Raw genomic sequence first — 17,158 nt, forward strand, 5'->3', positions numbered from 1 at the left:
GCATTGGCCTTTCTTCATTTCCTACATTTTCCATCCACCCCATAATCTCGCCAAGGTGCAGTTATTGCCAGTGCTGCAGTGATCGCGAACCACTGCATTCGAGCATCCGACGAAGCAAGAACATAAAAACGCAGTAACGTTCCCGATAGTCCGGGACACTTGGTGGGCACGACGACCCAATAACAGGCACCCACTCGCACCATCGAAATGGTAAGCCGTTTTCCAGTCGGGCCAATAGGAACCTAGGGCTCAACTCTTCTCCGTCATTATTTTTTCTTACTATGTATCGACGCTGCCGCAGGCGTGCGGCCTCCTTCACCGATCTTTTGGAAATCGCCGTAGGGAGCAAATGACAGCTTAGATGAAGTTGGAAGCTGAAAAGATGGGAGGTCATGATCGATCTTTTGGATAAAGTAATTCGTGGGTCGCAGTGCGGGACCTCGAAACTATGCCCTCTATTTGACGGCTTTCGAGGCTGTGCTCTGCATGGTTGAATGCCTGCGCAAACCTTCTGGGTTTTTATCCCAGTACTTTCCTAAGGCTCTACGCTAAGCTCCTATAAGGTATGTCTGCAGATACCGCAGCTCACTTTGATGAAAACAATATAATTGTGACTCACGCATTTATTTGTTTCTGTTTTTGGCCCTAGTTACTTTACTTACAGTTACAATAAAATCCCTAGTTACTTGTCTTGCCAAATGGTGCTTGCTTTTAAATACCATGTTTCATTCATTTCAAGCCCTAAAAATATAGTCTATATTTTTTTTTCTTCGGCCACCATGAGCCTCTGCAGTTGTGTTACTTTATACGGCACGGGTAGTCTCAACTATAGGGAAAAAACGAAAAAATTGGAACCCCGCTGTTTAAAACGGTTGTCCGGTTGCTGCGTGCCGAGACACACCTGACAGCTAGTACTGCGCGCCCCAAATAATTGTTTAATGGTGAGCTAATGGTTCACAGACCAGTGACCACTAAAAAAATGCTTCAGGATTCCCTGGTAGCCATAGGAACACCTGCGAATGCCGCTCTTCCAATGGGGTTCTTGTCCTACATTACTTCGCCATGTTGACAAGGCCAGTAACTCCTCTGTTTTAGACCCCACCCGTAAACTGCGAATTCGGACACTTGTTCTGAGGCGTGCTCAGCCCCTGCGAACTGTTAAAGAGAAGTTGCGAGTAATATTGCGCCCGACAATGGCACAAAAAACCATTAAATAAAAAGCGAATTATTTGGTCACAACATTTAGCCTAAGGAGCTGTTGAATCCAGAAAGCCGCAAAGCGTAGTGGGTGAAAAAAATGCGTGCATCCTATAGACATTTCCATCGGGCGAAGGAGTTGTCGACACGCCTCTTCTCTGGACTGTCATAAACCAGCAGAGTCGAACGCGGCAAGTACAGAATTGCATAAACCAGCGTTGAGTGATCGCAGCTACAAGGTAGCATTTTGCTTCAGGCCATGTGCCTATAACTGAACAGAACACTACACACCGCCTCTATCACGAACATTGAATGAAACCTGTTTTTCCTAAAGCTTCTATTTCCCCAGCTTACTCTAGTTTAACCGTGCACGCCACCCGTTCGCACAAAATGCATGCATGTGGTAACGCAGTTGTCGCAAAAAGCAGCGCCTCAGACAAATCGCTATTTTACAGTAAAAGACGAAGAAACTATATCGCCGGACTCGGGGATTTCCGGTAAGCTCTCAATGAGATTCACCGCGGTAGACCACGCACACATCCAGCCAGGACGCGGCAGATCGGTCCCATCTCGCAGCGTACGCGCAGCCGAGCTGAGCGAGATAAGAGTACGCCCGAGGCACACTTTTACAAAGCCACGACCGGCGCACGAGCGCCTCAATGCATCTGGCCTCAATCGGGGCAGGCACTTATGGAGGCCGTGATCGATGGTACGGGGCACACTTACGCACGCACGGCGCGCGCACGCACGAAGGACACAGAGACGACGGATGTTTTCAGTCGCTTTGCTCTTTCTGGGTCGGGATAGGCCCCGCGGCCCCGGTGAATAATCGCCAGAAGCAAGCACAACGCTCCACAGAGCGCGCCTGGCTCGGAGCTATGCAGTGCAATTCCACCGAAAGTGGGTTCGGCATTGAACGTGATTCTAATCAGAATTCCGCCAGCGCATAGCCGTCGCCGCCGTTGGAAAACCCTAAAGTAGTTAAATATTTCGTTTCGTGCCAGGTGTATGCATCGCTTCGATTATTTAACGTTGTTTCCACGTATCCATTCGCACTTTATTTTGTTTATTCAGTTAGATATACGTAAGAATGGGTGCTGCTCTCGTTACCGTGGCACCAACCGATTCTTTTCTTGCTGCGCGCGACAAACTCAACTGGACAGAAGTAAACTGAACAGAACATGCGAAAGGGAAAGAAATTTGTTCATCATCATCAGTAGCAACACGTTGATTAAGTCCACTGCAGGCCACAGGCCTCTCCCATATCCTTCCAATTTGTCCTGTTCTGTGACAACTACGGTCACCGTATCCCCGCAAACTTCTTAATCCCATCCACCCACCAGACCCTCAAACGCACCGTGCTATGCTTGCCTTCTCTTGGAATCCACTCCAATTCCCTTCAGGTGCCATCGGTTATCTTGCCATCGCATTACACGCTATGTACAAGCCATTTTTGTTTTCTTGATATCGACTAGAATTTCATTCAGTCGCGTTTGTTGCCTGATCCACTCTGCCCTGTTCCGGTCTCTTAACATTACACCTATCATATGCAATCTATTCATATTTTTATGTGGCGGCCAGTCGAAGAATGAGACGAGATGACTGATGGCAATGAGATGATTTAATGGCCACTGGCCTAGCGCGAGTGCTCCGTCTCGCGCCCCTGCCAGCTTCGTCTTCATCACAAAGTGAAATTAAAAACACCAATTTTAAGTTGTACGAAACTCCAGCCAGAGATTCTTAGACATTTCTCGAAAAGCAAGGAATTTTTGCTTCCAGGCTCGCTTTACTCCGCAGGTATGAGCAGTGAATTTATGGAGGTAATCATATGCAGAGTAACCGAAATATTATGCATTTCTGATCATCAGTCCATGCTGAATGTTTTTGTAGAACACTAACATGTCTATCATGTATATGAAGAGTCCACCTCTATAACAACCTTCTCCACAAGTATCCTGTCAAGATTGAATTTGTGAGCATAAATATAAAAGGAACACTGTTATATCACATAAAGTATGAAGTGACATCATTATGAAGAAAATGAAGGAAATGATTTTTGACCCCACATTCGTGGTTAATGCCATGTCGTCACCGGCCACGCTATCCACATTTCAAGATAAGTTAATCTCTAGCGCTCTTCTATTTTTGCCTTCTATAAAACATCCTTATATATATATATATATATATATATATATATATATATATATATATATATATATTGTGTATTCAGCGCAGTGAGCTTTTACATATCTTCTTGATTTTCATCGCCAGGGGGCTGGTATTCAATAACGAGGAACCAATGTATGAATTATTCGAGCAGTGATCCAGGAGCCGAAAGACAAAAGTGAAACCCGATGTGCAGTGAGGCGTCCGTGAGAGTGAAATCTGAGTAGTCCGTCTTTTACAGATTTTTTTGTTATTCTGAGTGTTTATTTACATGTACGTTGTTCGTCCACTATCTTGTTTACTAATTTAGGGCTTCTTTCCGTAGCGATCACGCTGGTAATCTGGGCTTCATTCTCGATGGGTACGTTTCTGTTTTTTTTTTAAGGTAAGTTGCACGACAGCTAGGACTGAGCGTGCCACTGGGCCATGTAGAAATTTTTCTCCCAGTTCACTCTTTCACGCATTTCCCAGTATACTGCATGTGCATTAAAACCACGGTCCAAAAAGTACGCATGTTGGCCAGAAACTACCAACCCTTACGTCTGAGCGGGTAGCGAGCCATTGTTGCAGGGGAAAAGAATCATTCCTCAAAAAAATTCGTCCCAGTATGCGGTCGCCCAATAAGCAGGAACGTGTCTTTGCTTATACGTAAGTCTGTTAGCAAGCTTTTCACAAATTAAAGTCAAACGTTTTACGTCGTATCCGCTTCTTTCTACAGCAGAATCAGCACAATGAATTCACGGAATTACAGCGCGCAGTATTAACCGTAAGGGAATAATTGTCACTCAGCGCCTCAACAAACCTTCTGAGCGATGCCGCGCATAAATACATATGAAGTTAGCTGGCGGGTCACGCACTTAATAAACGCTTGGAAGAATGTTGCGTGCCAGTCATTATTCATGAAGTTACATACGTACACACCACAAACAGGATGGGAAGGCGGGCGAGGAGGTGAAAAAGTGTACAAAGGTAAGTGCAATTTGTTCAATTTAATTCGTGTCAGAAAGAAGGCGAGATGTAGAAGGCGCCGCATGAACTGTTCCGAAGAGGCGCTCGAATCCAGAAAGTCATGGTCATTCATAGAGTCAGGGACAGAACGGAAGTCTGTTTTTGCGCATACCTCACAGATGAGGTCATGTGAAAGAGAAAGCAGGAGAGAGCGGTACTTTCTGAATATTTTCAGAGTGAAACAGAGAATAGTTCAAATTTACCACTTCAAAGGACATGCTAAGGCGGAAAAAACATTTTTTTTTATCTTTTAGCTGATCGGCATACAAATACCAAGGTTAGTAGAAACGTGCACTTAGAGATACTTTTACCGCTTCAAAGTCCGCCCACAAATAAAGGTCCGGATTTTTTCTTCCACTGGACAAAAGCGAATCGCGGAGAACCTTTTACATACTTCAGGAAAATATTTTAGTGTTAAACGTGATTCTTTCGTTTAAGATTTAGTTCTCCATGATAAGCAAACTCACTCCTTCACCAGAATATATTTAGCATCCTGATGCCTTACCTTATGCAATGTGGCTCAGTAGAAGGATATTTGTCCGTTGCAATGATTGCTTGTCCAAATTGTTCGGAGTTTATTTAATCAACACGCAAAATATATTCAACTGACGTAGCGCCTAACTTGAGCAAAGTGTTCGAAGACGCTGAAAACGGGATGTACGAACCCTAAGCTCTTTCAGAGCGCATGGTATGCACGGTGATTTCTTACTACGCGCCTCTACAGTAGCCGTGTCGCATTTTCCTTCACTTCTTGACCTTTTATGAAGCGCAAGATCTATGCGTGTCTAACATGTATGCAAATAGTAGAATTGGACTCAGAAGACTCTAGAAATTCAAATTCATGACATAACTTTGGAGCCATTTCAACCACTGGTTTTGTAGAAAAAGTGGTTACCAATGGCTTCACGAAAAAAGATCCAATGTGGTACGTATCCGTGCCTGTCCCTTCTCGACGGATACGAAAACCCGCCATAGAACTGAAATTTTCGTCAAGAAGTATGACGAAGAAGTTGGCAGAATGAAAAGAATGACAGGCTTAACAGTTTAAAAAAAAAAACCTTTTCCTGCCAAAATTTGTCGTGTTGAACCGCCCACCCACGTTATTAAAAACACACAGGACACCGAAGAGGCTTATTAGCGAAGCTAATCAGCGAAGCTAATATTAGCGAAACTAATACATGCTAAATGGTTTGCATAATAGTTCGGCTTTATTCAGTAAGCAAAATTATTGTCCATTAGGTCATCATTCTCCGTTCGCCGACACTTGAACCAGTTGGGACAACACCAGTCCCGCTGTCCTACAAAGGGTTAATTATGAAAAGAATCTAAAAAAAATGCTCATAGCTGCTCTGTCTGTATAAGGCTCCCAGACTCCGTCAATTACAGGATGAATCCAGTTCAAGCAAACAGAAGACATTAGAGCAAACACATAGTAGTTAAAAGATAGCTGAAATTAGTCAGCTTTATTCACGCGAACTAGACGAGTAGTAACTTCTCTGCCGACTGATGTAGCTTAACAATGCCAATGGCAGTAAATATAATTCCGAATTCCGAGTTTCTTTTTCATTGCTTCCCTGCCATCTTTCGTAAATTTAAAGCAGGAAATGGGGTTCTATCCTTGCTCGTTATGCGTAAGACGAGCGCCACAATATTATTCTTGGTCAAATTTTTAGCCCTGTCGAGCATTCGAGCAGCATACCTTTCACTGAGCAGTAAGCCGGAACACAGAAGCTTTTTCCCGGCCGCTAACAGTTACGTGAAGTACTTAATTTCTCAAATACGAAAGGCGCTAGCAGCCTCTTCAACTGTTATTCTTAAGCCACACACGCTCTGCATTCTCTCGCTCTAGGTTTCCGCATTTCGTTCCGTGCTTGTTTCGTAAACAGCATTGCGTGAACACGAGTTCCTGTGAGTGCTAGACTTCGAGCTAGCGCCCCCGACGAAGCGTCCGATTACATAAAGTGGCCATTTCCTGTGGCTCAACTTAAGCGAAGCGTTAAGAGCATTTAAAGCATGAAGCGTGCATAATGGTCGCCGGTGAAGTATTAACGTTGTACTGTCAACATGAGCCTTTAAGAAAACGAAGCAGGCGCGAACAGTTACAATAAACCAAAACACTTGTTAAGAGCACACATCCTGTTTTTTGAAATAAAGATTACCTTTACGCCGCAGCATACCACAAGCCAAAAAAGTGTCATATACTGTGTAGCCAATGCCGAAATACTATGCATGCAATCGCCAGCATTTGTAATCAAATTCCACATGCGGACGACTCGAGTGAGCGCCGCCGCACGCTGACAAACAACGCTTGGATCGTGCGGTTGCCTTCACAGATTTTCAGCTTGAAGCACGCTCGTCAATGTTTCTATAAACGCGTCGTGCCCATGTCGATGACCAATACTCCGGAACAGATATTTTATGGGCCAGATTTTCTGTGAGAGCTGTATTTTTCTAAAAAATAGCTAAGCGCTTCCAAGATATATCGCTATTCCTTCCTAAATATCCATACAAAAATGCTTCTTGAGACAGTGTTGAACTTCTTATGAGCGGACTTAACATGCCATGTTGAATTTGTGTTGGGACCAGGATGGCCTCGCGTTGGTGAATTATTGAGGCCGAGTTGAAAGCCACTATGTTAGAGTTCAGCATTCTCGACAATCTTTCTGCAATGCTTACGAACCTCGGTTGTGTTAAAAAAATGTCTATCAATACATTTGTGTTGATGGGCCTACCGATCAGATTTGCGGCGGTATATTCATATTTATTGCTATAATTTCACGTTAACTTGACGCAGACATCCCCAGCCGTCTAGTGCTCCACAACATACGCACAAACACACATGTTATTTAAATACATACACACTCGTCTATACAACCATCAGATAAAGAACATGGAACAATATTGCACATGAGGCTAAAACACGACCTCACTAAGAAAGCGTAACTTTTCAATCTTAAGCGCAATCTCAGCTAAGATCTCAGGCGCAATATACTCCAACACATGGGTGTCCGGATCTGCGCAGGTAGTGGCCTGCCGATCAGCAAAGTTATGTCAATTATAAATATTACTATTTAGTTATTTTATGTGCAGTAAAAGTGATCAAGTTCACATGCAACGTACTGTTAGTTGAAAACCTTGATTCGTTCATAAACAACAGAAAGAAAACTCTAACTAAGCTCCCTTTTTTATGAGCGCACATACGAATCCTCCGAAGTAGGTATGCCTGAAAGAGTATATTGCACCACTAGCACTTTTTTCTATTCAAGCAAATGACTTAGAGCGGTTTACGAGAGTCTTAGCAAGTGCTGCATGCGTTCTTAATGTATAATCTGATAATGTTCTGCATACACGAAACATGTCGAACTGACTTCATTTAGTTAGGCTTAGAAACGGCTGCCATGAGACGCCATTCAACGTAAATTCAACAGAAATTAATCAAATATGAATGTGTTGACTACGTTCAATAAAAAGTTTGTTTAGCAGATGTTGAGTAGGCTCAACATAGATTGGGTTCATGTTGGTTTCCAGTTGATTCAACAAGAGCTCAACAAGGCGTCAACTGAAGCTCAAAAGTCATTTTTGTGAGGATAAACTATTGATGTACGACTTCGCCTGCACTAGGATGTGAGGTGCTTGATGTGAGCATAACAGCACCGAGATAAGCATGAACAAGTACGCACCTACACAATATAATGACATCTGGTGAGCATTCTGATCATTTTATTTTACATCAACTTTTAAAGGCACGTTGAAGCCAACGCCTGGAAGTTCCGTTTGCTTCTTATCGCAGAGGGGAACAAAGAACAGAATGAACACGCGACCCACATGATAAAGTAACAGCAGTCACCTACGACACGCAATGCAACTCACAGCGCCAAATGCAGGTAATATTAAAAGGCAACGTTAGACAGGGAACCCTGGCCTGTAGATTAAACACCAAAAGGAAATAACAAATACTAAGGGGAATTGGGTAAGGGGAATCTTTTTCCTAGAGCATGCAGTAAAAACTTCTTACAACAAAAGTGCCTTTGGCACCACGTCGTGGAGATAGCTCACGTTATCCATGGCCTTCCGAAAAATCAAGCAGGATCCCCGTCATCGTTCTACCACTGCTAGAGTAAAATGAAATATCGAGGGCGACAATTGGAATCGAGTGCAAGCCAGCGAAACCGGATTCTTATATCATCCATACACAGCCGCCAAAATAGGGCCGCAGAAGACGGTCTGATTCCATTAGTGCACGTGGGTAGAAAGGCTTCCGACCCGGTAATAAACTACTGAGGCATTCCTCGGGGCTGAGGCGCGACGCCACCTCAAGGACACTAAACACGTTTTATGACCGCAAAGCACTCATCTTAGGTTTGGGCTTTGAGGTAATGATCAAAATCGACTGTTTATGGAAGGCCTTTATCAACACCAAGGGGTTAGTGGAAATACTACGCATGCCGTGAAGAAGTCCTATGCTCGGCTTTTCAAAAGGCGACTCCTAAATAACGGCGTGGAAGTGAGTGTTTATCGCCTATAGTTCGAACTATACGGCCTCAAACAGATACACAAGTAAGGCCTTCGCATTCATTGCTTTGCATACGATCTAAAAGTGATTTGTTGTAACTTTGCACGAATGTAATGCACTGCACATCTCGTTCTATTCTAGGTGTGAATTAATAACGAACAGCTTTATTAACATCGTGGGAATGAAAGCATTTGTTTCTACAAAAACATTTTTGCGCAAACAATAGATCCTTGTGTCCTGACAGGGGAAGTAAAATGATGTCTTGAAATTCAGCGCATCTAAAGGTCACATGCATTTTTCGTTAGTTCAGTGTACGAGGATGTAACTGTAAAAAAAAGGAAAGGTGCACAGGATTTCGCGAAAGCCAATTTATTTTTCTCCGCACAAAATTTTGTCATACACCATGTACTTCTTTGGCCCACAAAGCAAGTGAAATACAAAGAAACAGAGTGAATCAATGTTGTTCACTTCAGAAGCTTTCGCCCAGAGTTCACAGCCTGCAAAGAAAATTACTTATAATCACATGGACACGCCTATGCACTCGTTATTCACATTTGAACAAGAATCCTTAGTTTTAATTTCTTTTTTCCCCCCAATGCAAAAACATCTCACCATTGTTTCGATGTGGGACCCTCAGAATTTCGCAGTTGTCGTATTCCGTGAAAACAAGCGGGAATTCCACGACTTTTTTCCTGTCTAGAGCAAAACACATAGGAGAAAACTGGCTTACCCTTCGCCTGTGACAAAATGCACAGCGAAGCTATAACACGAGTGGCAGAAACTAAATGCGTCTGTTTGGAGCCATCAACAGCAGCACTACGATGTGTAGCTGGCATTCTGCCAGCAACGGACACTTACTGAAAGCACAAGCACATATGAACACAAATTCTAGGTATAGGTATGTTGAATGCGCATTCAGGAAAGAATGAAACTGATTGCGCAACAACCGTTTATGTCAAGAGATCAACGTGTTTCCTTTTTTCTCAGCAATATTGCGCGCTATTTCTCCTAGCACTTTGAAATTAAAATTCAAATTTGCGCTCCTGCTTGGCATCCGGCATTATCGACTGTATTCTTCCGGAGCACGCGCTGTTGCACATAACAATGCCCAACAGAGGCACAGAGAGATAGTTCTGCGTCAGCTTGTTTGCTAAAAGGACCGACTTCAATGAACGAACAATGTCAAGTAGCAGTTATTTAATTATTCGTTCTTAACGCTTGCACAAATGACAACGCGAAAGGACCCGTTGTTTTGGGGGTAGTAGGGCTACAGATGACATCTTATTAGGGCTGCAGATGACATCTATGTCATCTTACAGACGACATCTTATTATGACGCTACATTTATGAATTATTAGTCTGACATCCGTCAACGCTCCGAATTTTCCGATAACAGCCTTGTACATCTAACTAAGTGATTTCCTGGTCACCAGTAGCGAACACCGCGTAACTAAATGGGGATATTTTAAAATTTTAATTTTTGAAAAACTAGAAGTCTCGAGATTTTCTGCGTCAACGTGGGGCTTACCACGCTCTAATGATCTTCCTCGCTGCAAAATCTTACCCATACATTGCTCCCTGTGTTCACACCAAATATTTTCGACCCCCATAGGAAATCACTGCGATGTACGAAACACTCCAAATTTCAGCGGGGATTTTGACTGTTCAGCGCCATGCGGCATGCAGCTGCAGGTGAGCTTGTTTAGGGTTTTTCCACTTCTTGATCGTGAAGTCATAGCGCTGGGCTAGGATGAATAGCTTGTGTGTCAAAAAGGAAGCCAGAGTGCCCACGTGTTTTCAAGTTAGGCACCGTAACTGGCGTAAAAATATCTGAGCCAGTGGTCACTCTATGAGATATAAACGGTAATTTCTTGGGAGTTGTTTCGAATAGTGGATAACCTTTATCGGGCGGGCGCATATAAAGATCCACTACATTTAGTGCGATTTAGCGTTCCGCTGCTCTTACCAAGTGTCAAGGATGTCTGTATAATGTTGGGAATGGGATAGCCTTCCGAGGCACGAACCCATGCGTATGCCGTTCGATTGCTCCTGAAAAGCGGGGAAAGTCATATGATTTATTCAGAATATTACATGTCTCACGATTACAGCGGCGACTTCATCGCCAAAAATGTCTCGTTTCGATACTGCGGTTAAAGATTAAGAAAGCACTAGCGCGGTCGTTCTCATCTTGAAATTTATATAAAAGCAAGTGCTGACGACAGCATTTCAGCCTTGAAGAAATGAAGCCAAGGAAATCGGTGTAATATTTTACCTAGGTCAATGACGCTTATTATTATTTTATTTGTACATACTATCGGTGCAACCTGGACCAGGATAGGAGTGGACACAACATCAAACTTGTGTCATACGCTGACGAGCAAGAACAAGATGCAGTCAATAGAGCAGAAACAATAAAACAGCTTTAATAAAGTACAGTCATAAAATACATGTGAAAATGGTTTCTGTACGGCAGTAACCATTCAGCACATTACCCTACCGAAGCGTTAAATTCACTTGAAAACAACAAAGCAGCCGAAAAAATTCCGTAGCTGCCTCAAAGTACTACAAACTTCTCTTTCCTATAAGCTTAGCCTCAGCTTAAGAACAGCCGCGGACAGTGATTTTTTGTAAATATCTTTGAAAATGAAAAAAGGCGATATGGCGGCTAAAAGTGACGTAAAATTATTTTTTATTATTTTGCTGTTTAAAAAACTAGGATTCCTTACTAACATATCCTCCAAGCAGTAAGCTCGCATGAGTATTGATAAACATTAAAAAATAGTGTGAAGTTCATTAAGTTTTGCGGCAAAAACCGTTTTCCTAGGGAACCGAGGAAAAGAGAGATATATAGAACATCTGACTGGGCTTTGGGCAGCACATTTCATGCACGCAACTCAAGAAGTCAGGAGGCACGCAGCACTATAAAGGGAAGATCACAGGGGTTACAAGAAAAGGATGTAAGACATTTACAGTTCATAACCAGAGGCTGCAACATCAGAAAGCGACTATTTGCATAGCATGTCAAGGCAGCCTTTAGAACTGTGCTGGAATATATTGTGGGAATGGTGGCGTACAAGGGAAATAGTCCTGCATTTATATAAAGTGATATTTAGCGTTTTTCTGCTGATGAAAATGAGGCATGATTGATCTATTCTGTCAACTATTCTGCGCTAACACTTTCAAAGATTACGAATTTGCCATTCAATTAGGTGCATTTCGTACTGTCGCACGAATCTCTCAAACGCGCTCAATAAATTAGGCTTGGTTGGCTTACCTGTCGGTGACTTCAAAAGAAACAAGCCAGGAAAATATGCTTTTTTATTAATTGCATCAAACATAGTACACCAAAACCAACTGGCACAGAGTAGGTCCCGTATGGACGCAATTGCTCTTGCTTGTCGCTTTTCTACACCTACAATTTTTTTGCGTACCATGTACCATAGTTTTCGAGTTTAAGAAAGCTCTCAGCTGCTTTGTGTTTTCCAAACAGGTCGAAAAGATAACGGCGGCTTGTTTTACCAGCGATCCGTGAAAGAAGGGTGACTTGAGCGAAAACAGTACTGTACGCTGAGTGTTTTGTGATGCGGCACTAAACCACGAGGACAGCACTCGAATAGCAAAGGCACGCTGTCGGGAGACATTAAAGGGGATGCCAACGTGGAAAAAAAAAGGCAAGATGAAGAAATGCGCTAAAAAAACCTTTAGAGCACAATTAGAAGTAAGCCAAGTGGAAAACTATGCGCCAGGCTCATTTTGGGATAGCGTTTGCGTGACCAAAATTCAAACTGCACTTTCTGAAAATATTTTTTCAACGTGCAATTTTCCCGCAAGAAAAGCACCTATGTACGAGATTTAGTGTTTAGATTTTGCTACATGGGTGCTGCAAACACTGAGGCAATCAACCTTTATTCACACAACTTTCCATTTACAGATTTTTTTTTTGCCCGGAAACAAGAAATTCAGCCCTTATTGAAGACTTTTTATGTTGAAAAAAAAATCAATAAAAGCAAACTTTATATTTGGCTCAGGAAAGAGCCCTTGTGCTGGGGAACGGATGGAAAACTTTACCCTCAATATACTTTCAAAAATATTCGCGAGCAGAAAACCGTAGTGTTATTTTTTGTTAGCATCAGCGCGCTTCAGGTTTCCTAAATAGGAAAGTGGACCGGCTTTGCGAGCCACCTCAAAAATGTGAGTATGTTTTCTGCAACAGGAACCTAAACGTTAGTAAGACAAGCTACGCCGTAAGTTATACGGCGTCTCTCATAGCCTGTGTTGCTTTGGGACGTTAAACCCCATAAACTACACTAAACTATGTCGTAAGTTAGCCTATGATTCCCGGATAATCTGCATGCAATATATAGAGCTGTTTCTTCTGAGATACCTCCTCTATAGCAGACAGCCTGGTACGGGAGGGTACGGTATTGTATGGTTTTGTATAATATGGTTTTGTATATATGGTGCAGTATGGTATGGTATGGTATGGTATGGTATGGTATGGTATGGTATGGTATGGTATGAAATGATATGGTATGGTATGGTATGGTATGGTATGGTATGGTATGGTATGGTATGGTACGGTACGGTACGGTATGGTATTGTATGGCATTGTATGGTATTGCATGGTATTGTATGGTATGGCATGGTATGGTTTGGTATAATATGGTATGGTATGGTATGATAGGGTATGGTAGGGTACGGTAGGGTACGGTACGGGACGGTACGGAACGGTACGCTACTGTACGGTATGGTATGGTATGGTGTGTAGGGCTTAACTTCTCAAAACGACGTGGCTCTGATGGAAACGCTGTGGAGCGCTCCAGAATAATTTAAACCAGCTGGGATTCCTTAACGCGCTTGTTGGGGGCCATGTAGAGTATGGTATGGAATGTAATGGTATGGTATGGTATGGTATGGTATGGTATGGTATGGTATGGGAAGGTACGATAAGGTACTGTATGGTATGGTATGATGTGGTGTGGTGTGGTGTGGTATGGTATGGTACGGTATGGTATGGTATGGTATGGTATGGTATGGTATGGTATGGTATGGTATGGTATGGTATGGTATGGTATGGTGTGCCGGGCTTAACGTCTCAAAACGTAGTGGCTCTGAGGGAAGCGCTGTGGAGCGCTGTAGAATAATTTCAAACCAGCTGGGATTCCTTAACGCGCTTGTCTGGGGGCCATATGCCAAGAAAAGCTTCCATCCAATGCGAGAGGCACCGCTGGTAGCACTGTAACCCAACCTCAATTTCTCTAGTTCCCGCATCGTTGGATAATCTGCGCCTCGTTTGCTTTGTTGATGTCCGTACCTCACTCAGATCGGTAAACTGACAGTTCAGTTCGCAAGTCAACTTAAGCTCTTGTTTGCGAAAAATGTCCGTGCCCTTGAGCTGCCGACGAAATAACACAGGTGTTTTGTATGGAAATTGAGTACGTGACGAAAGTTGCCTCTTCTGGAGCCACATTTGTTTCAGATGCATGAAACTCTCTTAAAGTATTATATCCAAGAAAATTCAGTTTCCAGGTATTCCTGCACAGCGGAGCTTTCAAGTTTGGTGCTTCCAGAAAAGCATTAGCCGTACAAATACAGGAAATAAAAAAGGTGTACCTGCAATGAGCGGAAGCAATCTGAAAATGCCTGCAGATATAAACATCGCAAATGAGCACGCGCGTATTAGGTTTAGCAATATGTAGCTGAGTTGATAATTTAAAGCAAAAAATGGTAAGAGAGAGGTTTTACACCCGTGGCATTAAAACACTGGTTTAGACTAACATGAACTCATAAACATCATACAGAAGTTGTGTTAACGTAGCCTCTATTTAGTTCCGTACTGCGTCGATAACATTTATTATCCTTCTTTCAAAGATCAGAAGTATTGCAAAAATCTTGACGTCAGAAATCTGGAGCGTTTTGTTTTTTGTGACTTGTTCGGTTTCTTGATTTCTTTGCATGAGACTCCTTCCTGACTCAATCACTGTGGCCAAACATTCTGGGAGTTGCACAGCTAAAAAGAGTGCTGAGACAGCATCCTTACCTTGACCCATCGCTGGGGTTTATAGATCCAATCATGTTCACGGTGTACCTCTCCTCTTCGTTGACAGAAACCAGCTCATTGTAGACGCATTTTCTGTTTTTATAAAACGGCTCTTTTTCGTACGATCTCATGACGAGGTAATACCTCCCTGGTACTTTCAATGCCTGCAAAAAAAGAAGGAATATTTTCTTTAGGTCTGCTTTGCTACCAGGCATTAAGCAGCACCTAACAAACATCCCTTCCGTCGTTAAAGACACAATAACCGGAAAAGAGTTCAGACTTTAGTCCTCTCCCCACATTTCACGTTCCCAACTTTTTAGAAGTGCCACCTGCAATTTATAGAGCCAAATATCCCAGAAGTATAAAGTTTTATATCGATTTGAAATCAGTAACAAGAGTTAGACTTTTGAATTGCGTTTCAAAGCCAGAAAGGCCACTTATTAATACCTGACATGGACCTTAAAACTGACAGCAAGCAGCTTGCAAACGCACACTTTCACAATAAAAAATCGAATGTCAGTTACTCTCCTTTCTTTCAGTATAAGAAATGTACATTAACAGGAGGTTACCTTGTTAACTGAAGCCACTAACATTTCAGTACTTTTCATCGCTTACCTTCCAAGCATCCTGGTACCGACATAACTGCGGCCTGCGTTCCAGAAGTTCGGGCCGGATAAAGGCAAAGGCGGCCACAAAAACCAGGGCTCGCAGAAAATAATGACTGTTTCTTGTTCGTGATGCCATCATACCGCGAGACTAATTTTCCGTATAGCCTGGGAGCAGAAAAATAGAACGTTAGTTTGCGTCACGCAAAAATGTGCAGAGAAGACACAACCTTGTGGTTTTATTACAGCCGCCTACTGTAGCATTAGTACGAATCCCAAAGTGCATATATGCAAGCATTCCACACAATAATTATCATTCAAAATCAAGAGGCGGAAAAACAAATATACATTACAGTAATTTAATATTAATCAGTGGTAGTCCTGAGTGACGTCCGCCTTCCTGCCGCATAAACAGTTGTTATGTTAAACTAAATTACCAGTAATTATTTTTATCGGTCGAATGCTCCGGACAGAGCAGGATTAAGTAACACGCCATGTCACACTAAATTTGTAATTACTGTCCATTCACAAGCGCAGCTGGAATCAAAGTTATTTTCCACAGTTTCCGCTGAATATCTTGTTAAATAACCGTGCACTGCAGTGTCACGTCAGCTGCACTTCGCTATCAAAAAATTTGAGCACTGAAATACGTAAAGCCCTGAAAAGGTGAGTTGGACGGCGGATTCAGAGAGCCATAGTATTTTTTTCTGTGAATTTCTTGTCATCACTCATACCTATACACTAGCATGCCCGATCTAAAGTTATTTTTATTAAGTGCCATTGAAATCAAATTTCTCCACAAGAAGGCCAGTACTGTGGAGAAAAAAAAACAGAGAACCGCACCGCCATGTGAGTGGCACTTCGCTGTCGAAAGATATCTGTATTGAGATTCATAGAAGACCCTTGAGAAGCTGTAGTGCAAGGTTTGTTAAGACAGATATTGTCGGTTTCTTTTTTTTTTTTTGTAGATATCCAACCATCCTTCATAGGTTTTCAATAGCATCACTTCTTTCTTATTAACCGACGGAGTGTAGATACACTCACCGATGGATGCAGATTCCGCCTGTTGTTCTGCGACCGCCACGACGACGGATCGCGCAGCAACTTGGAACGAAGAGGGTCTCCAGCGAGAGCGCTTAGGTAAAAACAGTAAACAAGTATTCAGCGCCCGCGGACGATTCGCAAGGCGAATCACGTGGCTCAGCACAACCGGTCGCCGCCGCCGATTAAGAAACTCCTCGATTGCTCGCCTTGCCCTGCGCGTGAGGAAAACAACGGCAGCCTTCCCTCCTACCCCGACACTCCGATCGATGATTGATAACGAAAGCGAATCTTCGCTTGGCGCCCAACCGAGCAAGATCGCGGCGGATTTAGTGGAGTTTGAACTTAGTTGCTGCCTGCGCTCAAGGGCGAGTGATCGGCCTCGTCAAGCGTAACGGTCATTTTTTAACAGGCCGTAAAATTCTGACAGATGTTCCAACCCCAAAGAGTGCGTCGCTCTTGTTTTTACCTAGACGAAGTTACACTTATTTCTGCTACATTTATATAAATAAATACGAAAACAGAATAGCAATAAGTACGGAATAAATGCATCAGACATATATAAAATACTGACACGTATGTGACGCG

General features: G+C 42.9%; 1 protein-coding gene across 1 annotated transcript; it reads right to left on the reverse strand.

Annotated features, from left to right (window-relative positions):
- Positions 1 to 9,237: 9,237 nt before the first annotated feature.
- On the reverse strand, positions 9,238 to 16,732 carry LOC149344306 (uncharacterized). Its single transcript, XM_089546239.1, has 6 exons — positions 16,574 to 16,732; positions 15,540 to 15,697; positions 14,925 to 15,088; positions 10,851 to 10,933; positions 9,497 to 9,580; positions 9,238 to 9,381 (listed from the first exon to the last, which is right to left on the reverse strand). Exons 2-6 carry the CDS (start codon positions 15,669 to 15,671, stop codon positions 9,254 to 9,256), a joined length of 591 nt encoding a protein of 196 aa, XP_089402365.1. The 5' UTR covers positions 15,672 to 15,697; positions 16,574 to 16,732; the 3' UTR covers positions 9,238 to 9,253.
- Positions 16,733 to 17,158: the final 426 nt, after the last annotated feature.

Source organism: Amblyomma mixtum, chromosome 5, assembly GCF_055824585.1.
Source record: "Amblyomma mixtum isolate Tamu chromosome 5, ASM5582458v1, whole genome shotgun sequence".
NCBI classification, from domain to species: domain Eukaryota; kingdom Metazoa; phylum Arthropoda; class Arachnida; order Ixodida; family Ixodidae; genus Amblyomma; species Amblyomma mixtum.

Bases quoted from the DNA above. Each gene is read 5' to 3' on its own strand.
- LOC149344306 (XM_089546239.1), bottom strand. From the start codon at position 15,671: ATGATGGCATCACGAACAAGAAACAGTCATTATTTTCTGCGAGCCCTG. The intron at 10,934-14,924 runs GTAAGGATGCTG...CCCGCTTTTCAG, and splicing joins AACCCCAGCGATGGGTCAAG to GAGCAATCGAACGGCATACG. The intron at 9,382-9,496 runs GTGAGATGTTTT...TTTTCTTTGCAG, and splicing joins GGTCCCACATCGAAACAATG to GCTGTGAACTCTGGGCGAAA.